A 26,135-nucleotide genomic window follows, 5' to 3' on the forward strand; every position below is an offset into this window, starting at 1 on the left:
AATATGTTGTCAACCCACCTAACTTGTACACTTGGCGAAAGGGTAAAAAGATTCTTCTACCTTGCCCAATTTAGGTTTTCTTGTGGATGTGATAATCACTCCCAAAAAAGTGATGGAAAACATAAGAGTTTGTCACATAAACTGCAACAAATGAATGCAACAGTTTCACAGTTGCACAGTTTTCCCTGTGCTCTTTCAAAACATGTTTTTAACATTTCCAAATTTTTCCGTGTGTAGACCGTCAAATCCTGCATATGTCCAAGCAAATCTGAACATGTCCTGGAATTTTGGAGAGAGAAGTTGATTTTGTGTGAGTGCTTGAACTTGATAATTGACACACGATCACGTAAACAACACTGCTCTGTGTGCCTGTGCAGCTTCGCAAAATAAGTGAAGATAAAAAATTAAACTTTTCACTGGAGGGAAGAGTTGATTGAAGGACCTCTCATTCCGCAGCTGCTCACGCTAACCACGGGACCACGGCGCTCCTCAGCTTACACTATTCTTGATGTTGCCTATCTTGCGCATGGACTACTCAGTTTGTATATTTTGCTTATTTTTTTCATAGTTCCATACAACTTCTTCCTGTTTTCTCGAGTGATCTGTGTTCAGTTTTTCAAGGCCTATCCACTGTGCCAACTTATAACTAAATCTGGGGGGGGTGGGGGGGGGGGGTGCGATGGAGAGGTTCCCTTGTAAGTAAGCTTTTCATCCTTTTGTTGATTTTACATTCCTTTCTGTGTTATATTTTCCTGTGTTTAATCATAAGTCCAAAATCTCTTCCTAGTGGAGGAAATGGTTTACAGCAATACTTTGTTGTACATCATGATCATACTGGTACAGAAGAGAAATAGGTACAGGTGGACTCATCCTTCCTACAGGTGTCTAGGCAGAGCAACTACATGTTATCTTTGTCTCCAGTTTGTATCATTCCACCAGGGGCCTGCAGAAAAAGGTCACTGTCCCTTTGTTCAATAAGTCCATCCTTCCAAATTGGACAATGAAAGTTTGTCAGTGGGTTTTATCCATCAACATGGTTATCTTTGTGAGGATTTCAATTAACCTTTCATGTGAGCTTCATATTTTAATCACTTGTCTTTAAGGTATATGGCTCCAAGGTTAACTACTTAAGTGTTGGACTAAACAAAGAGGGATTTGATGCTCAGTCAATCCTAGTACTTTTTCCTGGCTTGTGTCATTCACCTGTGGCAGTGATTAGCATCAGGGTTTGGAATCTGTGCTGAACAGTATGTGCACTTAGAATGGGCTGTCAGTCAATTCAAAGTTCAGCTGAAGACAAAAGTATACCACCTCCTCCAAAAGGACCATGCTTAGTGAAGGACCGTAATGTTCAAACCAACCTCTGGATTGAGGACAGCATTATTTGGTACAGGTTAAAGGTAATCACAGTTTGAGTGTAAATATGGATGTTAGATAGGTTTGATGCACACTATAGAGTGTATGATTAATTCTGAGTGTAACAACACAGCTATATTTGAGGAAAGTTGTCTGAATGTTTTTACGTCGGTAGAATGAAAATGTGACTTTGCTGGGCTTCATGGTAAAACATTGTCGAGTTTGGTGTTAAGGCTTCAAGAAAATGTGAATACTGTAGTAATAATTTAATATGTTCTTCCTGACAGAAATTTTCGTGAGGTCAGTCGTAGTGAAGAATTTCTAAACCTCTCTGCAGCAAAGCTGGTGGAATTTGTGAGCAGTGACAACCTTGAAGTGGAGGGAGAAGACACTGTGTTCCAGGCGATCATGCGGTGGTTCAACCATAGTCCAGAGCTCAGGAGGCAGGAGTTTCATAAGGTCTGTAGTGCTCTGAAATATTTATCCAGAAATTATATAATTCTGTTTGCAAAACAAATAACTCTGCAACATAGCACTTGCATGTGATCCATGAAACTTGTGCTATTTACTTTCACACAACATTTGTAATATGCTTTGGGTCTTCACAAAGCTGTAATGGCTTTTATTGGCAATTGGTAGACAGTGGAGATAAAGGTCTTTTTTGTAACTTGTGCTGTACAGTATTAGGAATGCAACTCCTTTTGGTTCTATGATAATTTATTAGACACGAGCGTGCGTACCCACCCACTTACACCCACACCCACCTTTTGTTAAATGTAATATGTGAGTCTTCCTCTCCTGTGCCAGACTCCTTGTTTCAGAGAAGCACTTACATCCAGTGCCATCATTTATTTGTTGGATATATTCCAGTCTCTGTTACGCTCTGCAACTCCCTTGATAACTGTGGAACTTATACCTTGATGCAAGACATGTCTCATTATTCCATCCCTTCTTATCAGTGTTACTGACACACTCCTCCTATTGTCGATCTGCAGAGAACCACCTCATTTCTTATCAGCCCACCTAATTTTGAATATCCTTCCGTAACACCATATCTCAACCACTTAGATTCTCTTTTCCAGTGTCCTGTACATAAACATGTTAAGACAGTTACAAAGCTGTTCTGTTTGCCAAGTGATCCAAGGATAAAACAAATTGTTCTGTCCTGTTTCAGCATGTCAGCTTGAACACTAAATTATTATTGGCCCTATTACCATATACAGTATGTCCCAAACCTGTAGAGTCAAAATTATCTAGATTATAGAGGATCCTAAACAGAGTGCTTTGAGATAAGAGACTAATGGTCAAAAATGAATATTTAGTTTCTTAGTGACATAAACAGCTTGCACTTTATGGCAACAACTAAAGCTCATACCAACTGTTGACAGTGATGACTATCAGTTTTAACGTATGTATTACTACATAATCCATCAACGGGACTGGACACTGGATTTAAAATGATTAGGTTCCATTGCTAGCAAATATTGTACATGAGAAGGTTGTAATTGCTGTTCCACCTGCATTCTCTGTACTGCACCCTAGGAAGTGTGTATTTCAAGGACAAGTTGACAGTTGTGTATTGATGAATATTGCCCCACACAGTACTACACTACTTCTCAAATTTTACTGTTTGAACAGCTCCGTGTTGACAACTTTCTCATAAGTTTCTAATTTCAATGATAAATTTCTTAGAATTTGGATAACTCTTGTTACAAAACATTTCTCTGTTAAAAATTGATTAGATGCCTGTGTGCTACATACACTGCACAACACATTAAATGTGTGTCTAAAAGTCCCTTTGCCCAATAACACCCTATCTTTGATAAGCAGTCACAAAATATAAACAATGGTAAACTCTATTGTGGACACATTAGATGGACATATAATTTGTTTTAAATGGCACTTGTTTTTTAATAAGCATTTGACAAACACCCAACTTAATCACTAAAGATGTTGCAGTACCTCCAGCGTTAAGCTGAGCATATTACATTGCATGTGTCTTCTACGATGAATGTTGAAGTAAAGGAATGGTATCTGTATAGACATTGATGCTTACTGGCTATCCACCATATGGTGGAGACGTTGAGTTGCAGACACACAACAAAAGGACTGCTGCACAAGTAAACTTTTGGCCAGAAGGTCTTCTTCTGAATTAGACAACACACACACACACACACACACACACACACACACACACACACACACACACACACACGAGATGGTTGCTGAGGCCAGACTCGGAGCAGCTGTGCGTAATGGGAGAAGCAATCTGGGTGTTGGGCAGATGGGGAGGGATAGCAAGATAAGGGTGGGGGACAGTAAGTGCTGCTTGTGGGGAAAATACAGGTACGAGGTGGTGAGAGGGTAGGGCAGCTAGGTGCAGTTGGGAAGTTATATGGATGGCAGAGGGAAGTGGTGGGGGGGGGGGGGGGGAGTGGAGAAGGAGATAAGTAAAAAAGACTTACCTCCATCACCATGATTGCTTCTTCCATCCTGCACAGGTTTTTGCAGTCTGGCCTTGGCAGCCAGATACAGTGGTTTTTGTGTTGTTTTTGTGTGTGTGTGTGTGTGTGTGTGTGTGTGTGTGTGTGTGTGTGTGTGTGTTTGTTTTTCTCCCTAAAGCCATTTGGCTCAAAGCTACTAGTTCAGCAGTCTTGTTGTCGCACCTGTCTGCGAACTTGACTTCTCCACTTGGTGGCGAGTAGCAATATATCCTTTTCATAATTTGTCCTCGTTCCATCGTATTTGTTTCCATTGTTTGGTGCTTACTGGAATATTTGAAATTGATAATCACTTTTCATTTGGCAGTGTAGTGGACCAAGGAACAGCTGCTGAAAATCCAGAGTGAAACACAAGCAGGTATTGCTTGTTAGGAGAGGTTAGTCTTCCTGTGGATATGGTAACATCTGTAGATGTTTTGGGAGATGGGAGGGTTGTGGGGAAGTGGCAATCTGACCAGTAGAGAACATATACACAGTCCTTTATTCAATTATTCAACTTAATTTCTCCATGAAAATGAAAGTCTTTAATTATCCCATCCATCTAGTACAGTCATTCACTACTTGAGCCACAGTGTGGTTGTGGCATGGAGCGAGGCCAGGCAGCAGTCTTCTATTTCTACGGCTGGCTGCAGCACTCCCAGTGGCGTGGAGATTGCATTGCCTGGATTCAAAGTGTGGATCGACGCTGAAGAGCAAGGGCTGGGGGCTGGTCTGATGTTGGGTATCGGGGCTGAGTAGACAGGCAGGTGGTGGTGGCAGAGTTCACTATGGAGACTCCCAGCCAACGTATGGCAAGTGTCATGCGTGGTCCTGCCGTGCCGAATGTGGCGTAGTCACCTGGGCCGCCATTTAAATGCTGGTGCTCAGCACTGAATTTGCAGTAGGGCTGCATTTGTGGGCCACTGTCAACCATCTGGAACAGGGTAATGCCCGTGGTCTGCCCGTTGAGGACGCGTAAGTCAGTTGAGCCGGAGTGGCTTCTCAAAAGCTGGTCCCGAGACACTGATACCTAGAACAGTGTCATGGAAGTTGTGCTGCTGCTGAAGGATGCTGATCAAGCATGGGTGATGGCCGGCTGCAGCTGATGTCTGTGACTTTTGACCCAGTTTCAGCACAGGTGGTATTATGATATGGGAGCTGATAACGCAGTTCACTGACCAGCACCTGCTGTCTGGCTGTGGCCTCCTTGCAGTTCTATGCTCCAACATCTGTTCAAAATTCTTCTATAGTTTTGTCCCATTAAAACAGTATTGCATTTAAATAATTTAATGTTGCAGACATTGAAGCAGTTGTCATTGTTAGGCTATATACATTTACTATCACATCATCTAATAAACTACATGTCATCAAATGACTTACAAATACAATGAAATTAAATATTCTTTCCTCAAATATCAGTGCTGACAATTTACAGGAGGAGGTAGCCTTTCACAGCAGGTATTTGAAATACGTTTACAGGGTAGTGCAGTGTGCGCTGTATATATCTCAGGATGCTGAAACATCATGGGTGTGTTTATTAATCAGTGCACTCAGAGTAGCCTTCAGTTTCTGCCACCAGGTGAAAATATGATGCTGTAATCAGTCAAAATGTAAAATGTTTCCTGTTTTCATGTCGATATGCTGTTTCGTCACTTGACTTCTTTTGTGAAGTGACTATTGGTGTAAAGGGTTAAGAAGGTTGAGGTGTTTTGTATGAAATGCAGTAGCTATTGAGAAGGCAGTGCACTGCTGGTAAAGTTGTTTTATCAGAATGTCAGCAATAGCAGTCAGAAGAGGAGCAATAGTAGCACTGAATTGCAGGAATATTGTCAACAGAAACAGCTGTGGACAAGACCCATGTCAATAAATGAGCTACAGAATATGAAGAAGAAAGTTGAAGAAACAGGTGACTTAGGTGGTGCAGTAGAGAGGAACTTCAGCTCATTTCCCATGGCAGTTATTGATGAAGCTGCTGTAGCTATAGCCACTGAGCAGCAAACGTTTGTCCTGCAGCCAGTGCTAGAGATGTCATGAGAATTCTCTCTTTCCTAGTTAACAGTTCAAAAGATATTGTGGCACATTTTACACTGTTATCTCTACACAAGATTCGAAATGTGCACTAAATGAAGCCCCAAATAGGCTGTCATGCTGTGACTTTGCCTCCCATTTTTTGACGTGCATGTAAATGGAGAACATGTGGCTGAGGAATATTATTTGGGCAGAAGAGTCACATTTTACTCTGGATGGGGCTATGAAAGGGGTTCCACTCTGCCACATGTTGTGCAGGAACATCCACTGCACTCAGCTTATGTGAATGTGTGGTATGTTTTCACAAGCTCTCATTCTCGAAGATGACACATCACAGGCCTGTTAGGTGTACAGTGACATCTGCACGATATAAGGACTGTCTTGTGCAGCACACAATTCCAGCTTTGCAAGAATGCAACTGTGTCCACACTACTGTTTTCATGCAAGATCGGGTGACGCCACACGTCGCTTGCGAGGTGAAAGATTTGCTTCTAGAAAGCTTTTGTAATGATTGTGTCATATCTAGGCAATTTCAAGATGTGTGACCTTCCAGATCCTGTGACCTAAATTAGTGACTTCTGGTTGTGGGGGTACCTGAAAGATTGTGTCTACCAGGGATGTATCCCACCTCTTCTTGATCTGAAGGCTATCGTACGACAACATATCTCTCTAATGACGGTGGATATGCTGTGCGCAACTGTCAACAATGCCGTGTTATGGGCACAGCATGTTGATGAGTCAGGAGACACGTATTGATTACATGTAACTTGTGACCAAAAAAATGCTGTAACCACCATTATCAAGTGTTTGATTGTTCCTCCCCTTTTCCTGCATCCACACCGCCTGTCTGCTTACAGTGCCATATCCTCACCTGGTGGCAGAAAGTAGAACCTTGTTTTTCCCCTCCCAGGATACTCCTTGAGCGCACCGATTAATGGACATAACAACAATGTTTCAGTACCCCGCACTGCAGCACTCTGTATACTGTCAGTTTAAGTATAACCACCCAGTATTATGAGCATTTGGCCATTGTCCAAAGCATAGCTTTATGCCTAATGTGTCATCCTCCAATGCCAGAGGCATCAGAGGCTTTAACAACTCTGAAAGCGAAGTCAAACTGTAAATGTCCACACAACGGTCAGTTTGTGATATCAACTGCTGCCTAAGATCACCGAGTTGCCCTGACATGTACTTTGAAGCTTGTTGTGGGGGAGAGTCAGTGCTGTTTGTTTTCTTTAGCACTAAGGCCCACAACTAGTCTAATTTCAGTCCTTCTTCTTTGCTGTTGAAATTGTTTTTAAGGTTCATGTTTCTGCAGCCTCTCTATACATCTTAGTGTAGTGACTATTAGATCTTGCTGAAACCAGTGTGTCACAGAAACAAATTTGACGGTTTTCCATGCTAGTGCGTGATCTGCTACTGCCGATTTATCCGTCTTGCCCAAGCAACTATTGCTCTCGTGTTTCTAAAGGCAGGTGTTAACACTTCTTTGTGTAGTCCTTCTGTACACTTGGCCGCAAGTGCAAAGGACTCTGTATACTACTAATGTGGCAAGCAACGGGTTTAGGTCCTTTGCAGTGTTCAAATGTTCGTGCACTTTTCTTACTGGTTTAAGCATTGTATCAATACTGCGTGTTCCCGATGCTTTGCTGATGCTATCTGTGACAGTTTTTACAAATTGAAGACAACTTTCTCTTTAGTTGGTTCCTTTTTGTTAGAAGCTCTAGACCCTTTAGGGTGTAGTGCCTTATTTACCTCTGTCAGAGTTTTAATTTTTTTGGAATGCTGTTTGTAAGTGATTGAGCTCATATTCAAAGTACTGTGGTTCACAGATTCATTTGGTCCAGTCCATCATTGTTTTGGTCACTCCTGTTCTCTGCTTGGTATGTTAATTGGAATTTCTGTGAAGGTATCTCTCTGTGAGTGGTCTTCCTGTAAACATTATGTCCTGAAGTTGCAGCACATTTTCTAGGTACCTGTATATCAAAACACCAAATTTGGTCTATTTTGTCTCTTTCTCTGCCGAACTTAATTTTAATATAAATATTATATAGAATGGTCTCATGGAAGGAAAAAAAAGCCACTCTAAATTTCTAAATCTAATACAAACAGTTCTGCTTGCTGAGCTTGTTTGAATCTGTAACCGCTTTCTGTGTCATTAAAGCATCCAGTGATATCTCCAGGACTGGAATATGTAATGTTTGGTAGAGAGCTATGTCTTGGACAACAGCCTAATGTCCATAATACAAATGTCAGCAATTTACAGGACTACTCCTCCATCTGATCCCCTCTCTGTTTTAGTCTTCCTCCCATATACAGCATAAGTTGAGTTATCTGCACCAGTAACCTGCAGTGTGCAGAGCCAGCTTGTCTTGCCCTGGACTGCCATGCAAGGTACACTCCACTTTCATCTTTTAAATAGCTTGCTACTAATTAGTAAATAGTACTTGCATGAACACTGTGTTGGACGTTGCCTGGCTCAGGCACTGCGTACCTCCAGAACTGGAGATACTGCATGGGGTGACACAAACACTGGTTAGGTGGCAGTATGCTCCCCTTTTGTTGCCTAAAAGAGACCCTGTGGTTCTGAAGTTTGAATATTGTTATTGATTTGTGTTTTTCTATTCCCTATACTAGGAGCCATGCCTCCTGAAGGTAAATCATAACCTGTTCATCTGTCTCTTTGTCAATTTCACAGTTTACACCACTTTAGCAGCTACTGTCCCTCTCTTTGAAGGTTTCGTGTTGAAGTAGTTGAAGATAAACGCATGCATTTACATTGAGATTCTCTGCAGAAAGTAAGTTAAATGCCCATTTACAGGTTCCTTTTAACGTACAATAAATGGTTGTGTAATTGCATGAATTGTCTAAAATTTATATCTCCACTCTGGCTCTGCCTGTTGCACGAAACCGAAGGTGATTCTGTACCTCATAAGAAAATGCAACCAATAATACATGAATGTTGTTGAAGAAACTAAAATATTCAGTCACATCCACATCTACATATGTACATACATACTCTGCAAGCCTTCGTATAGTTTATGGCAGAGGGTACCCTGTACCTCTACTAGTCATCTCCTTTCCTTTTCCACTTTCAAACTGGGTGAGAGAAAAACATCATACAAGCCAAAATTTCTCTTATGTTGGTGGTAGTAGAGTTATTCTGCAGTTAGCTGCAAATATCTGTTCTCCAAATATTCTCAATAGTGTTTCACAAAAAGATCATCTTCCCTCCAGGGATTCTCATTTGAAGTCGTGAAGCATCTGTGTAACACTTGTAACATTTGCTTGTCGATTGAATCCACCAGTAACGAATCTAGTGGCATGCCTCTCAATTGCTTCAACATATTTCATTAATCTGACTTGGTGTGATTCTAAACACTTAAGCAGTACTCAACTAGTGGTTGCGGGTGTATTCTTTATGTGGTATTCTTTACAGATGAGCTAGAAATCCTAAAAATCTCCCAATAAACTGAAGCCAACCATTTGCCTTCCCTACTCCTGTCCTTGCATGCCCATTCCATTTGATATTGCTTTGCAACATCGTGGGTAGATATCTAACTGATCAGACTGTCGAGCAGCATACCACTAATATTGTATTCTAACATTACAGGGTTGTTTTCCCTACTCATCTGCATTAACTGGTATTTTTTTACATTTAGAGCAAGCTGCCATTCATCACACTAATTATAAATCTTTCATCCAGTACCCTATAGTCACTCAATGATGATGCTTTCCTGTCATCAGCAATCAATTGCTGGTTGTTACTTGCCCTATCCATCAAAGTGATTACGTACATAGAAAACGAGCAGTCCTGTCACACATTGCTGGGGCACTTGTGACAATACCCTTGTCTTTGATGGACACTTGCCATTCAGGACAATGTATTGTGTTCTATTACGTAATAAGTCTTTGAGCAACTCGAGTACCTGGGAACCTATTCTGTATGTCCAGATTTTCATTAAGTCAGCAGTGGGGCACCATGTCAGATGTTTTCCAGAAATCTAGAAATATGGAATCTGCCTGTTGCCCTTCACTCATGTTTCCCAGGATATGGTATACTTCCAAGCAGAACGGTAAGTTAGGACAGTTTGCATTATTTCACAGCTTCTCTGCTGTGCTAATCAAGTGATTTTGAGGAAAACAAAGATAGAATATGACAACTTGATACAAAGACCATGTGAGTGTCTTAATTGAACTTGTATGAACAGAACTTCTCTCTCTTTGAAAACAAAACGGGACTGCTACAACAGTAGCAAATATAAACTAGAACTAAATGTACATTGTATAAAGAGTATAGGCCATAAAATACATGTAACTGCTTTCCACACTGGTGTTAATTTGTTGCACATGGTGTTGTAGGGATTTTTCATCATAAGCACTGGTTACTGGTAGTGTGTGTGTGTGTGTGTGTGTGTGTGTGTGTGTGTGTGTGTTGGCCACACAGATGACTGCTGCTCCCCATAATTGTTATTCATATGTGCTCATACGATCAATATTTTGGAACATTGTTCAACATCACAAGAGTAGGTGCAGGATGTACCAGCCATACCTTTTAAGTAAATATGTCGTACTTCATGGGGAATAGCTGTTGTAGACGAATACGGGACTCCAGTACTGCTGCCCTGGACAAGGTCCTAGTAGAATTGGTTTGACGTTGCCGTCCTCCAATCTGTTACGAAGTGTGGATGACTGGCATGCTTCGCTTGCCGTACATGAGGTGAAAAGAGAGAGTGAATTTCAGCGCCCTTACTGCCTGCTCTTCTCAAATAGCACCAAGGTGTTGCCAGGCTTAACATCGCCCTACAATAGATGGATTGGGGTCACATTCTCTCATATTGTAAGGCACATGAGAGGATTGGAAATTAATCAGAGAAATGGCTCGAAGTGGGGCCATTGGGAACTTTCTCTTGCTGGTCATCCTCCAGTATCAGTACTTCATCTGGCTTTCCTCAGTCAGATGCCAATGACCCAGTGTATGAAAGAAACGCTGGCTATGAATATTTGTTTTACATCATGTATCACTAAACATTTGTCTTGAGTTACACAAAACTTGACTTGATTTATATACAAAAGGAATAGTTTGAATCAGAGTAGTTGGCATTTGACATTTCTCAGGTTGAAGTACTGCCCTTACTGTCCCCCACTCTGCTGCCACTTCCATCATGCAGAAGGTGGTACCTGCCAGTTCACAAGTAGCATTCTCGGATGTGAAAATTTCACATGTATCAGGAAAGTGTGTATCTCCATTTTTAATTAAAACTGAGAAGAGAGTTTTGATGTGCCTAGAAAAACTCGAGATCTATGCCACACATGAATTTCAAATGATAGAAACTCCCGGTTGGAAGATCAACAATATTAGGAAAATAGACAGTTGTAAAGCAGCCATTGAAGTCAAGCATGTTATTTTCAGCTACTTGTTGTGCCACGTGTGGGCTATTTTGCTCTTGGCCACAGTTTGGCAGTGGTCGTCCATCCCGTTGGACAGTTGGTTGGTAGTTATACTGTGTCTAAACCATTCAATCTCTCACAATGACCTTCACCTTTTTTTATTCCACCAATCCCTGTCCCTCTTAAAACTGGCATTGCAGAAACACATTTTCATGGCACAAGCATCTCAGAACCATCTCTCCCTCCACAAGATACTACTACTCTGCAATCTGTACTACATACATCACATCTCCGAAATTGAATCCTTCACTCTCCAGCACCTGGAAGAGTATGTCAGTCACCCTCTCTGTAAGTTATTGAACCTGCTGACATTCTGCTGCTGCCTTGGGGCGCAACTATCCTTCCCCTGTCCTACTCTGTGTTCCTCCTCGTCAATGTGAACCTTTCCACCAAAATCCTCAACGCCACAGAAGTTTCAGTCCTATCCACAAGCCCCACCTTTAGCCCTACTCTCCTCCTGAACCCTGAAATGGAAATACTTCTTTATCACCAGTCCCTCCAACCCAGGCCAATCTATTTCCGACATTGAATCCTGGCAGTTCATAGTACCATCCAGCTGTGGTCTGAGGTCCTCCCCCTCCTCCCATGTAACCACCCCATTGTCACCTTCCATGATTTCCTTATCTCCAACTTGGCCTCACCATCATTACCCAGGTTCTTTCCTAAGAACGCTAACCTTCATCAGAGGGAAGGACAGCCATACAGTCTCAAAATCGATCCTCACATAATCATCCTCCCTGCATACAAAGGCTCCACAACTGTTGTGATGAATCACAGAGACTACCTGGCAGAAGCCGTCTGCCAATTGTGTGACCTGTCCACCTCTAAACTGTACCAGAGTTATCCACCCCAGAGGTCCAACACAACCTCCAATCCATGCTTAAAGCCTTAGGCCCTTCCCAGAACCTCTCCCCTGAATCAGTCTCCCTCCTCACCTTTACAACACCCTTCCTACCCACCTTCTACATGTTCCCCAAAACTCACACTCACAACAGTCCTGGCCACCCCATTGTAGTTGGTTATTGTGTCCTCACTGAAAGAATTTCGGTCCTCATTGACCAACACCTCCAACATGTGGTCTAGTCTCCAACTGACTCTCCACCATCCCCACCCCTTTACCTCCTGGTTCCCTACTGGTCACTATTGACACCATTTTCCTATAGGCCAACACTCTTCAATGTCCATGGTCTTGCTGCAATTGAATACTACCTTTTCCAATGTCCTTCAGACTCCAGACCCACTACTTAATTTCTCATTCACCTAACTACCTATATCTAAAAAAAGAAATAAAAAAACTACTTCTTCTTTGAAGGGAAGATACTCAAAAAATGTCTCAGCCATGGGCATCTGCATGGCACCCTCCTATTCCACCTGTTTGTTGGCAATCTAGAGGAAACCTTGCTAGCCTCCCCAAACCCTGCTTTGATTCAGGTTCATAGATAGTATATTCATGATCAGCACTCAGGGGCAAGACACCCTATTCTTATCCCTTCACAGACCCAACATCCTCCCCCCCCCCCCCCCCCCATCCACTTCACCGGGTTCCCTTCAACCCTGCTTGCCATCGACCTAGATGTTCACCTCCTCTCTGCTGGCTCCATCCCCATGCCTGGCTGCATTAAACCCACCGAACACTCGACAGTACCTGCATTGTGGCAGCTGTCGTCCATTCAACCCCAAAAAATCCCTCCCATGCAGCCTCACCACCTGGAGATGACGTGTATCTTTGCCAGTATGCTGGAGGTCTCACCGAAGCCTTCAGACAGGCACTGTCCCCTGCCCTGGACCTGGTCTGCAAACAGACTTCCCAAGCCATTATGCCCCCCCCCCCCCCCCACACACACACAATCCTCCCACTATCCCAAAGAGCCAGCTACAAAAGAGAGCCCGTTACGTCACCCAACCCCACCTCAGACTGGAACAGTTGAACCACATCCTTCATCAGGGGTTTGATTATGTATCATGATGCCCTGAAATGAGGGACATCCTACCAGGATCCTTTCAATACCTTCTAAAGTGATGTTCTGTCACCTACTCAACCTCCACATCATCTTAGTTCATTTGTATGTTATCCCCAATCCCAACCACGTGCTACAGGGATCATATCCCTGTGGATGACACAGGTGCAAAACTTGCCCAATCCACCCACCCAGCATTTCCTATCCCAGTTCTGTCACAGGCTTATCTTACCCCCATTGAAGGCCGGGCCACCTGTGAAAGGAGCCATGTTGTGTACCAGCCCTGATGCAACCATTGCAAGACACAAAATGCAGCTGGATATAACATACTTGATTTCAATGGCCACTTCAAAAACCTGACCATCTGGATTCTCCCCTCCACCACCAGTTTTTCCAAACGCCGCAAATGGGAGCTATCCTTAAAACACATTCTCCACTCCTGAAATTATCAAGGCCTTGGCCTATAGCAACTTATCCTTCCCACACCCTCCATGCAGCAATTTCCACCCCTTTGTCCAATCACCTCCTCGCGTTTCACATTCCGTCACCCTCTTTGTGTGCCACTCTCTGCCAGTGTACCCACCTGTTCTTTCTCCTTCCCTTCTCCACCTCCGCCGCCCCCCTCCACACACACCACACCACACCACACCCCACCCCACCCCACCTCCTCCCAGTACTGCACTTGGTGGTAATCTCTAGTCCCTGCACACCTCCCTAGACAGCACTCTTCCCTCCTCCCATCCGTACCCTACTATCCCTCCCCCTTCCTTGCCCCATTCCAGACTGTTATTTACATGACAGTCGCATTCTGGTCAGAGCTGCTGGTGGTAGCAGTCGTGTGTGTGTGTGTGTGTGTGTGTGTGTGTGTGTGTGTGTGTGTGTGTGTGTGAGAGAGAGAGAGAGAGAGAGAGAGAGAGAGAGAGAGAGATGACACAAGTCTTTTTGGAAAAGGCTTTAGTGACAAAGCTATTAATATGCAGCAGTCTTTTCATTGTGCTTTTCTGCAACTCAGTGCTGAGTAGCAATCAGTCCTCTTCATAATACATGAATTTGAGCTTTTTGTGTGACTCTTCTGCCCATCAAACCACAGGTTAGGTAGGTTAGAAAATAAAAAGTAAAATCAATAAGTTGCATATCGTGAGGGTAGTGAAGCTTGGTGAAAGGATGAACAAGATTTCTGGTCAGGTGAATACAGGGTTACAAATACAAAATCATATAGAGGTAATGCAGGGGTTGGTCTAATAATGAATAAGGAAGTGGGTAAGATACTATAGGAAGCGTAGTGAATGAAGCCAGCACCCACAATAGTAGTAAAAGTTTATATGCCAACTAGCTCCACTAATGATGAAGAGATTGAAAGAATGTATGAAGAGATAAAAGAAATTATTCAGATTGTTAAGGGAGAGCAAAATGTAATTGTGATGGGGGACTGGGATTTGGTTGTAGGAAGAGAAGGAAAAATGATAGGAGATTATGGAATTGGGGAGGAAAGGAATGAAAGAGGAAGCCGCCTGGTAGAATTTTGCACAGAGCATAATTTGATTATCACGGACTCTTGGTTTAAGCATCCTGAAGAAGACTGTATACACGGAAGAGACCTGGAGAGACCAGAAGGTTTCAGGTTTATTATATAATGGTAAGATAAAGATTTCGGAAACAGATTTTAAATTTTAAGACATTTCCAAAGGCAGATGTGGTCTCTGACAATTTATTGGTTATTAACTTAAGAATAAAACTGAAGAAATTGTGGAGAGGTAGCAAATTAAGGAGATGGGACCTGGATAAACTGACCATTTGAGAGGAAGCATTAGGGAACGATTGACAAGAGGAGGGGAAAGGAATACAGTACAAGAAGAATGGGGTAGCTTTGAGAGATGAAATACTGAAGGCTGCAGAGTATCAAGTAGGTAAAAAGACAAGGCCTGTAGAAATCCTTGGATGTCACAGGAGACATTGAATTTAATTGGTGAAAGGAGAAAATATAAAAATGCAGCAAATGAGGCAGGTGAAAGGAAATACAAACTTCCAAAAAATAAGATTTACAGGAAGTGCAAAATGCTTAAGCAAGAAGCTGTTTGAATGTCAAGAGCTTACATGGAAAATCACTACTAAGCAAAGCAGGGGAAAAGTGAAAGGAATGTCTAGAGGGACTATACAAGGGATATGAAGTGAAGGCAGATTTATTGATACGGAAGAGAAAGTAAATGAAGACGAGATTGGAAATATAATACTAGAGTAGAATTTGGCAGAGCACTGAAAGACCTAAGTCGAAACAAGGCCCCTGGAGTTCATAACGTTCTCTCAGAACTCCTGGTATCCTTGTGAGTCAAAACCATGGGCAAAACTATTTCACCTGAGATACTAGATGTATGAGACGGAAATCCCTGCAGACTTCAGAATAAATGTAATAATTCTAATTCCAAAGAAAGCAGATGTGATATTACTGAACTATCAGTTTAACAGATCATGGTTGTAAAATACTGGCATGAATTATGTTGATAAGAATGGAAAAACTTGAAGAAGCCACCTTGAGGTAGATCAGTTAAAATTCCAGGGAAATGGTGGAACATGAGCGGCAATTATGACCCTATGCCTTACCTTAGAATGGATGTTAAATTATGGCTTTTGACAGTGTTGACTAGGGCGCTGTTTGAAGTTGTGAAGGAAACAGGAGTAAAATACTGTGAGTGAAAGGCTATTTACAACTTGTGCAGAAATCAGATGGCTGTGATAAGAGTCAAGGGGCATGAAAGTGAACCAGTAGTTGAGAAGGGAGTGAGACAAGGTTGTAGCCTATCCTGATACTGTTATACCTGTACGTTAAGAAGGCAGTACAGGAAATCAAGGAGAAATTTAGAAGGGGAATTAGAGCTCAGAGAGAACAAGTAAAACCTTTAAGGCTTGCTGATTACTCTGTAATTCTGTCAGAGACAGCAAAGGACTTGGAAGTGGTGTTTATCAGAATAGTTTGTGTATTGAAAGGATGTTATAAGATTAATGTAAACAAAAACAAAACAATGATAATGGAATGTAGCTAAATTAAATCTGGCAATGCTGAGGGAATTAAATTAGGAAACAAGACACTAAAAGTGGTAAATGAGTTTTGCTATTTTGACAGTAAAATAACTTGTGGCTGAAGTGGCAAGGAAAGTGTTTCTGAGAAAGAAATTTGCTAACATCTAATACAAGTTTCAGTTAATATAAAAAGTATAAATTAATATATGTTTAAGTGCTATGAAATCTTTTCTGAAGGCATTTTTTGGGAGTGTAGCCTTGTACGGAAGTGAATTGTGGATGATATACAGCTTAGACAAGATGAGAATAAAAGCTTTTGAAATGTGGTCCTACAGAAAAATGTTGATTAGATAAGTAGATTGTGTAAGTATTGGAGGCCAACTGCTTAAACTATAATTGTGCGACATGATTAATAATTATTTCGTAGATATAATAAGCTGTAAGACTGAAGTTTAGTGAACACCAAGACTGTAGGTTTTCGCTATTCCTCTTATAGGTTCTGGAACACGTTCGACTACCCCTCTTGAGCCCCTACTTCCTACATGACTGTGTGGAAAGCCAGCCAGTGGTGCGGCAGTCTCCAGAGTGCAGAGCACTGGTCGAAGAAGCCAAAATGTTCCATCTCTTACCCGACCGCCGCTCCGAGCTGCAGACACCTCGCACACGACACCGCTCTTGTGCCGGCACAGTACAGGTAGGAGGTGTAAAGTTTGTTCAGAAGAAGCGGTTTTGTAAATGAATGCAACTCAGGCTCTTGTATTCCTCGGATTTGAAATATCTGCTTAATGGAGAAGCTGAGTCACTGATCCTACAGAACTAGATGTATAAAATAAAATGATTTTTGTGACATTTACAAGAAGAATGTTGTACAAAAGATAAATGACCTTCTTTTATAAAAATCTGTTGTATATATGGTAATAAATTAATCGAGAAGTTTATTGTCGTAGCAACTGGGTTAGTGCGAGTCATAATTTTTTGTTAGTGTACTTTTCAGAAGTTGCCAGAAGTAGCTACTAGTGCATATTTATAAATAATTTGACCCTGTCCACATAGCTAAAGTCTTTTTTTTTTTCTCATAATCGGGTTTGTGGAATATGATGTGTAAATGAATAAATATGCTGAAAAATCTATTTTAATTTGTGTGTGTGTGTGTGTGTGTGTGTGTGTGTGTGTTTTACCATCACATTTTCCTCTGTTTCCTATCTTTATCTTACCTAATTTTGCTGTAGAATATTCAAGAAGTGGCATGCTGTTGCCCTACATTGTCAGATATTTGCTTCAGGTGATTGTCGCAGTTGGTGGTGAGGATGACAAGGTTGTCTTGAGGTCAGTGGAATGCTACAACCCGGCATCGCACGAGTGGCGCACACTGGCGTGCTTGCCTTTTGCTGTCAGGTATGTTCCTTCCACTGCTGTCATTCCTCCTAGTGCTGTTTGTGATCTCTTCTTATTATAAATTCTGTAAAAAAAAAAAAAAAAAAAAAAAAAAAAAAAAAAAAAAAAAAAAGTAACAAAAGCTGGATACCCACGTCAATTTCTAAAACTGGATTTCTAGAGACATTCTAAAGCCAACAAATAAAAAATACAATTTGATTTCTAGTTTGCACTAATTTTATAAAATTATTTCATCAGCATAAAAATGAAGCTGCGCAAAAATGAAATGGTGTGTGAACAGTTGTTGAAGGAAAGCAAAAGCCTTCTCAAGCCCTGTATGGGAATAGACACGAACCATAGCAAGCTGTTTGGAAATATCAATTGATAAACAACAGAGGTCATTCCCCTACATTTCAGAATATGAGCATTTGACAAGAAACCCAATAGCATAAAGTTTTTCTTGTGGTCTTGAGATCAAAAGACTGGTTTGATGCAACTCACCATGCTAGTCTGTCCTGGAAAAGTCTCATAATCTTTCTGTGACTGCTGCAACCTACGTCTTACTGTAGACAAGTGGTCAGCCATTTCTTGAATGTAAACTGAAATGCACGTACTCCCAGTATGTCAGTATTGGTGGTGAAGTTTATTACAACGGTTCAGATGAACTTAATTTTTTTTTTTTTTTAAATGCTGTTTAATGGGTGCCAATTTTCTGCCATCGTATATTTATTTTTATGTATATTGGCTGGAGATGATTTGTCACCAAAATTTTTGTGAATAGTGATTTATTCATCACATAGCATACACTTTCCTGTAATTTGATTAGGGTACAGGAGACTAAAAAAATTGTGGTATAACTTCATAGATACAAAAATACAATTTATAACATATGGAAGTGTTCTATCATTGATAAGAATTTTTACTTTGCTAATGATAAACAACACTGTTTCTTATCAGTTTTACACTTCATGAAGTCTTGTAAAAAGCGATAACATTACTATAGTGAAGTATCGCATGGCCCTAGTCTAGTTACAGATCCACTTCATATCAGTGAACATGAATATTGAGTACTGTTTGAAAATTAAATGCACATCTCTCATGGATATTAATTTAGAATGTTTGTTTCTATTTGCAGAGTGATGGCAGATTGAAACACTCAAACACATCAAAATGTTTATTGTTATTTGTTTGAACCCTTTACTCAATGAGTGACTGAAAGAGATCAGTTTGTCCAGTGATGTGTTTCATTAGATTTTTCAATGTTTAAGTGAGTTCTGTTGGGAAGACATTAAACGTATATGTAGTTGTGAATATGGACAACCATCAGCTGTATAATCGAATGATGAAAATGAAAATTTGTACCAGACCGGGACTCGAACCCGGATTTACCATTAGGCTATCTGAGCACACCTAATGGCCAGAGCCAAACCTGCGTAAGTCATCAACCATGTGTCTACAACCTGCACTTGTACATTCTTGCATGCATATCCAAAGGTACATTGCATCGTAATTCTGAACAACAGAGGCTCTGCAATACCATATTCTTTTGGCAGGTGTGTGGTTTAATGACTTATACACTTTCCATAGTAAAGTTTCCCATTTAGAATTAGCACCTTTTTTGCCCAAAATGTTGCACCATTTTAGTGACATTATACACCTAAAAATCTAGGCCTACTAATGAATGAATTAAAAAATTAGAGACCTTTGGAGAAAAGAGAACCTCCTGTATGAATATTAAGAGCTCAGATGGAAAACCAGTCCTAAGCAAAGAAGGAAAAGCAGAAAGCTGGAAGGAGAATATAGAGGGTCTATACAAGGGCATTGTAATTGAGGGCAATATTATGGAAATGGAAGAGGACATAGATGAAGATGAAATGGGAGATATCATACTGTGTGAAGAATTTGACAAAGCACTGGAAGACCTAAGTCGAAACATGGCTCCGGAAGTAGACAACATTCCGTTACAGCTACTGATAGCCTTGGGAAAGCCAGCTGTGACAAAACTCTACCATCTGGTGAGCAAGATGTAGGAGACAGGCACACGCGAAATACCTTTAGACTTAAAGAAGAATATAATAATTTCAATTTCAAAGAAAGCAGGTTCTGACATGTGAAAATTACCAGACTATCAGTTTAATGAGTTACAGCTGTGTAATACAAACACACATCCTTTACAGAAGAATGAAAAAGCTGGTAGAAGCCGACCTTTGGGTAGATGAGTTTGGGTTCAGGAGAAATATAGGGACATGCGAGGTAACAGTAACCCTTTGACTTCTCGTAGAAGATAGGTTAAGGAAAGACAAAACTATGTTTATAGCATTTGTAGACTTAAAGCTTTTGACAATGTTGACTGGAATACTCTCTTTCAAATTCTGAAGGCGACAGGGGTAAAATACGGGGAGCACAATTTGTACAGAAACCAGATGGCACAGGGAGGTGGTGGTTGAGAAGAGAGTGAGACAGAGTTGTAGCCTATCCCCAGGGTTATTTAATCTGTGTATTGAGCAAGCAGTACAGGAAATGAAAGAAAAATTTGGAGTGGGGATTAAAATTCAGGGAAAAGCAATAAAAACTTTGAGGTATGCCGGTGACATTGTAATTCTGTCAGACTTACAAGGACTTGGAAGAGCAAGTGAGCAGAATGGGCAGTGTCTTGAAAAGATGATATAAGATGACCATCAACAAAAGGAAAATGAGGATACTGGAATATAGTCAAATTAAATTAGGTTATGCTGAGGAATTAGATTAGCAAATGAGACACTTAAAGTAATAGATGAATTTTGCTATTTGGGAAGCAAAATAACTGATGACGCTCGAAGTAGGGAGGATATAGAATGTAGACTGGTAATGGTAAGAAAAACTTTCCTGAAGGAAGAGATTTGTTAACATCGAGTACTGATTTAAGTGTCAGGAAGTCCTTTCTGAAAGTGTCTGTATGGAGTGTAGTCATGTATGGAAGTGAAACATGGACAATAAACAGTTTAGAAAAGAAGAGAATAGAAGCTTTTGAAATATGGTGGTGCAAAAGAATGCTCAAGATAAAATGTGTAGATACGTAACTAACGAGGAGGCACTGATTAGAATTGGAGAGAAGAGAAATTTGTGGCACAACCTAAGTAGAAGAAGGGATTGGTTGGTAGGACACATGCTGAGGCATCAAGGAATCACCAATTTAGTACTGGAGGGAAGCATGGGGGAGGGTAAAAATCATAGAGGGAGACCAAGAGATGAATACAATAAGCATATTCAGAAGAATATAGGTTGCAGTAGTTATTTGGAGATGGAGGCTTGCACAGGACAGAGTAGCATGGAGAGCTGCATCAAACCAGTCTTTGGACTGAAGAAGAAGAAGAAGAAGAAGAAGAAGAAGACACAGCAGCAACAACAACAACATTAATCTACATTTATACTGTAGACCTGATTCAGTGTCAGTGGGGATGTTCAGTTGTTATGAAGGTTACTGTAAATGATTCTGAGTTTGTTGTTTCCTCATCTAAATGCTGCATGTTTTTGCATTTACTGAGTTATAACATTTTCCCCCCTTCATCTTATGCCAGTGTGAGTTGATTATTCCTTATAATTTTAATAGAACTGTTCATCTAAGTAAAGAGACTTAACTGCCAAATTTATATTGTTATCTATGGTGTGTGTGTGTGCTATTGAATGTGTTTCAGTAAGCATGGTTTGGTAGCATCTGGCAAGAACACTCTCTACCTGGCTGGTGGAGAATTCCCTGATGGCAATGCATCTCGTTCTGTGTGGAGATACGACCCAATTCTTGACCACTGGCAAGAAATGGCACCCATGCTTGTGCCACGTTCAGAGTTAGGTATGTCATAGACTAAAATAATGATGACAGTTAGCAGAACAATGTTCTTACACGTGGGCACATATTTACTGCTGATCATTGAGCATGCTGATGATTGTTGACATGAACGTGGAATGACGTGAGATACGATGTGTGTGTGGGGGGGAGGGGGGGGGGGAGTGCAGAGCCTAAATTCGAAGGGGTGGGTAGTGGACCTAGACTGCTTTTAGGCATAAAAATCAAACGAGTGCAGAGCTACTGAGTAACACAGGGGTTCCTCACACACAGAGCATCCTAGGGTGCCCCAGGGAGCTATACCATGAAGAAGAATTGCTTTGTGGCTTTTGGCAAGATCATATTATTATTATTATTATTATTATTATTATTATTATTTAAATTGTGGGATGCCGTAAGGTTTCAGAATCACCTGTTACACTAAAGTTTTCACATCCACAGCCCTTAAACCACAGATTAACACATTCATTACCCTCCAATCTATGTTTATTATGTGCACTATATATTATGGTAATTGCATTGAAAGATGTTATATTTTTCAACCAACTTAGATATAAATATTTAATATAAGTGCTAAACAAAAAGATGGCAAGTGCCCATAAAATGTCATCGTCGTCATCATGTCTACAGGTTGATGATCTTTACTTTTCATGTCGACCTCTTCATATGTGGAGGACATTGTTAATTTATATACTTATTGTTGTGCTGAGGAAAGCAGTAAACAGGTAGCAGTATGTAAATTGTGTTCTCAAAAGATTAGTTGTCGCCATTCAGCAAGCATAATGTAATCAATGTGATCACTTGTCAGTTATGATGAACTGGTTTGAACTAATATATCCCATGTTGTTGATGTGGTCAAGGTGTTGACAAGAGAATGTATCAGTACTTTAAATGCATTACAGGGTTAGCTATGCTCGATGGATGTGTGTACGCTGTCGGTGGATGGGAGGGTTCCTTCCGCCTCGATTCCGTAGAACGGTATGATCCGGAAAGCAATTCCTGGCAGATGATAGCACCTATGAAGATGGCTGTTACAAGTCCAGCTGTTGTAGCGCACGAAGGCATGCTGTATGTCACAGGTAAATGTATTATTTTATTTGACACGGGCTCTGTTTCATTCACTTTTTGGGGCAGTGTGTGCTGTCGTGGCATGGCTTTTTACTTGGCAGTAGAAAACCTGTGGATGGGTTAGCAGGAAATGTTACCAGAGGATGATGCAAGAAGTGTCAGAGTTGGTGCAGATGGAAGCCAGCAAGGCATACTTCCATAAAAAGCTACAGGCAGATTCTGATGATGCCGCCAGAATTGGGGTGGGGCGAAGAAGAAGAAGAAGAAGAAGAAGAACTGCTGAATCAAAGCATCCTGTGCAGACATTGTCTCATATACCATGTGATAGACAGCTATTGTGAGTAGTACTAGAATTGTATTATATTGGGTTCTCATCTTTTATTAGCCCACTAGAAGGACATAGCTGCATTAGTGACAGATACAGTGCTGTGGAGACAGGGTATTCAACAGTCGGCGTGTGTGGTGGTGGTGGTGGTGGTGGTGGTGGTGATACTTCATGAACTGTTGAATGAGAACCCTGTAATAAATTTGATTATTTATTGTTGAATAGTTTGGGATACCATCAGATTGAAATCTAGTCAACAAGGAATTTAAGTGTTAATGAAATCATGATAGAAAGTAAAAACAGTGAAGTCAGTAATTGGTGCTGATGCTTAAGCCAACATCATGATGGAACTCCCTAAACGTAATTGTGTTTCAAATCACAATTGATTCCAGTTTTATGTTAAAAATAGACAGTTCTGTTTATAAGCATAATCATAAGCATTGGAATTGGAGACAGCTGGTTTGTTAGACAGAGAGGAGAGGTCTGTTGCCACAAATATTGCATGTGTGTGTGTGTGTGTGTGTGTGTGTGTGTGTGTGTGTGTGTGTGTCACTTGGGAAGCCATCAGATCTTGTACTGGCTGTTGTACAATGTGATAGAGCAAAAGAGTGGGAAGTTGCTTGATAAAAGTGCATTTGATCATGATAATAGCTGGCACGTGGGATACTCCATCTCATTGATCATGCTAGCACTGCTTTTCATTGCACCCATGTCAAGGATATAAGAGTGCCTCAGCAGGAAGAAAACCACCATTGCCAGAGTCACCTGCTGTGGTTGATGATGTGTTGATGACAGTGGTCATTGTTAGTTATCATGGAATTTAACAGCAAATTCACCAGCCACACAAAGTGCAGCGGACTACTTGTTGATTCAAAGCTGAACAAAAATAATTGGTGAATAGATGTACTATCCGGTACCACCACCCTGCTAAGGCATACAAAGGCCACTGCCCACATGCATCCCTCTCTGCATTACGCATCACGAGGCAAATATTAGCATTGGTGTAGAGACATCACAATGCAGTACTTGAAGTGTAGGAAAAGTCTATTGAATGGTTGAGTCATGTCACGTGTTGGCACATACTGGTATCTCCACAGTATCACCAATTTGGAAAAAAACAAACTCGTGTCTTGAGCTTTCAGAAAGTACATTTGCTTTGTTGGCAGACAGTGGCTGTTGGAGAAAACAAAATGTCAATAGGAAGATGCCAAAGAAAACAAATGGCGTTACTTAGTTCAGGATTGTATGACTGGTAGTGCTGAGCTTTTTATGTATTTGCTTGTTTGATGGTTGCTGGTTATCACCTCTCACTGTGATGGGGAATATGTCGTCATGTTTACAGTAGTAACACTTTCTCAACAAAAAATTATCTTAAGTTATCTTTTTTTCTTTAAAAATTCTGCTAAGATCTTCAAAGCAAAAACATGATTATAGTAGTGGAGCCTTTGTCTGTAGGGAGGATAAAAATTTCTGGATTGGTTTTCAGGGTACGGATAACAGTGTGTTCCATAGACCTGATGTTGGACTCTCTGGAGAAGGGTTTAGGGAAGGAATGTGAGGCCAAGTTAGAAGTGAGGAATTCTTGAAATATTATCAGGGGATGATTTGGTGGAAAGGGAGGAGGGTCACAGTTTGGGGGGAGCTTGGAAGTGTTTTAAACGAGGTTCGATGTGAGATTTTGGTTGGCTGTTTTCAGTGGGGTGTGTGACAAAGAAATGTCTCCACTGAAAAGAATGAACAAAGAAAATCCTTTACAAGTCGAGCACAGCTGGACTTGAGTTTTGGGCTAAAGGTGAGGCCTCTGAAAGGTACTGAGACTTCTACAGCACTCATTTAAGTTTTGGCAGAAAGGTTGGCAACTCTGTTGCAGGATGGGTGTTCATGAGCAGCGTGTTTCACAGAGGGTGAAGTAAGTTTTTGGAACTTGGAAGGCGGACTAAGTCATAAAGACATGCTCGGGGAGTTATGTGGGGTTGGATCAGATTGGTAGGCTCATGTTCCACTCTGTGTGTCTATGTGCAACCCATCAGTCAGTTAAAAGTGAGTTAAAAGCTGTGTTTGATAGTTCCAAACTTCATTTGGCAAGCGTGTGCTCTTCGCTCGTGCTGATGTTCTTTTATGTCCTCCTCGCATTTGCCAGTAATTTACTATTTGTCTTCGAGGCAGCAGAAATCTTTCACTTTATTTACCAGTAGCCCCCAATAATTCGTTGCTAATTTCATTTTGGCTACTTCTCAATACTTAGATCTTTTTTATTTTTTAGATAATTTTTTATTTCCTTAATTACGTTGTGATTCACAGATTTAACAGTAGAGACAAAAGATTGCATAGGTTGCTTACAGAGAGTGAAACCTGGTAACATTCGTGCTTCTGTGACAATTTTGTCAGTGATGGTGTTGAAAATTAATTAGTTGCATTGTGAGAAACAGAATAGATTTATATTTTTGTTAAACTTTGTTGCTCTAGACCTTGTTTGCATTTTACTTTGCTAGGTGGAGCTGTGTTGGAAGATGGTGATGGAATTGAGTTAGTCCAGAGATACGACCCAAGGACAAACACTTGGACAGAACTTGCACCTATGTTAATTCCTCGCAGTGGGTCCGCTGCTTGTGTTCTCGACGGTCACATATATGTTGTTGGTACGTCAAATATATTATTTTTCTTTTCTCCTTAATAATAATTAACATATTTTCATATAATTTTGTAGTGTGTGATTCCTGTATATCTTTAAGGTTTCCTAGATCATTGAAATTCCATTTAAATAATCCATTTAAGAATTGCTACCAGATAATGTTGACCGTGTGTCTTGATATATTTGCTGATAACCAGGCAGCCATCTTCAGTTGAATTTAAAGAAGGTGGGTGATGGGGGACAATATGCAGTGGCAAGGAGCAGTGTACCATGTGATGTTTCAGCCAATAGCCTCACTTAGCTGTGTCTGACTGTAGCTGGTTCTCCGTGGTGCACATGGAGAATTTAGCATTGATTTTCATGGTAGTTTAAGCATGCTGAGGTTACATAGCCCCTAGATTGTTAATTATGTGTGGTGTAACAAAAACACAACATTAAGAAGTGACAGCGATAGTTTTCCGGGCTTATAAATTCCACTAGTGAGAGAGAGAGAAGCAGAAACAGTGGCCCATTGTAGTGCTTACCCTGGCATGGCCACTTGCAGGGTAGGCAGCGGCTAGAGCTTTAGACATGGTCCAGACGCATAGGACACTTGTGCTGCTGCAAAGTACAAAGTACTCTCTCT

The 26,135-nt window shown here is 41.0% G+C and overlaps 1 protein-coding gene across 1 annotated transcript in view; it reads left to right on the forward strand.

Annotated features, from left to right (window-relative positions):
• LOC126253353 (kelch-like protein 12) overlaps positions 1-26,135 on the forward strand; it is a 59,369-nt gene that overhangs the window by 15,266 nt on the left and 17,968 nt on the right. Inside the window, exons 5-10 of the mRNA XM_049954625.1 lie at positions 1,644-1,815; positions 16,785-16,982; positions 17,571-17,683; positions 21,337-21,491; positions 22,388-22,564; positions 25,371-25,517. Coding sequence (XP_049810582.1) covers positions 1,644-1,815; positions 16,785-16,982; positions 17,571-17,683; positions 21,337-21,491; positions 22,388-22,564; positions 25,371-25,517 — 962 coding nt within the window. The remainder of the gene's footprint in view (positions 1-1,643; positions 1,816-16,784; positions 16,983-17,570; positions 17,684-21,336; positions 21,492-22,387; positions 22,565-25,370; positions 25,518-26,135) is intronic.

Source organism: Schistocerca nitens, chromosome 4 (assembly GCF_023898315.1).
Source record: "Schistocerca nitens isolate TAMUIC-IGC-003100 chromosome 4, iqSchNite1.1, whole genome shotgun sequence".
Lineage (NCBI taxonomy): Eukaryota > Metazoa > Arthropoda > Insecta > Orthoptera > Acrididae > Schistocerca > Schistocerca nitens.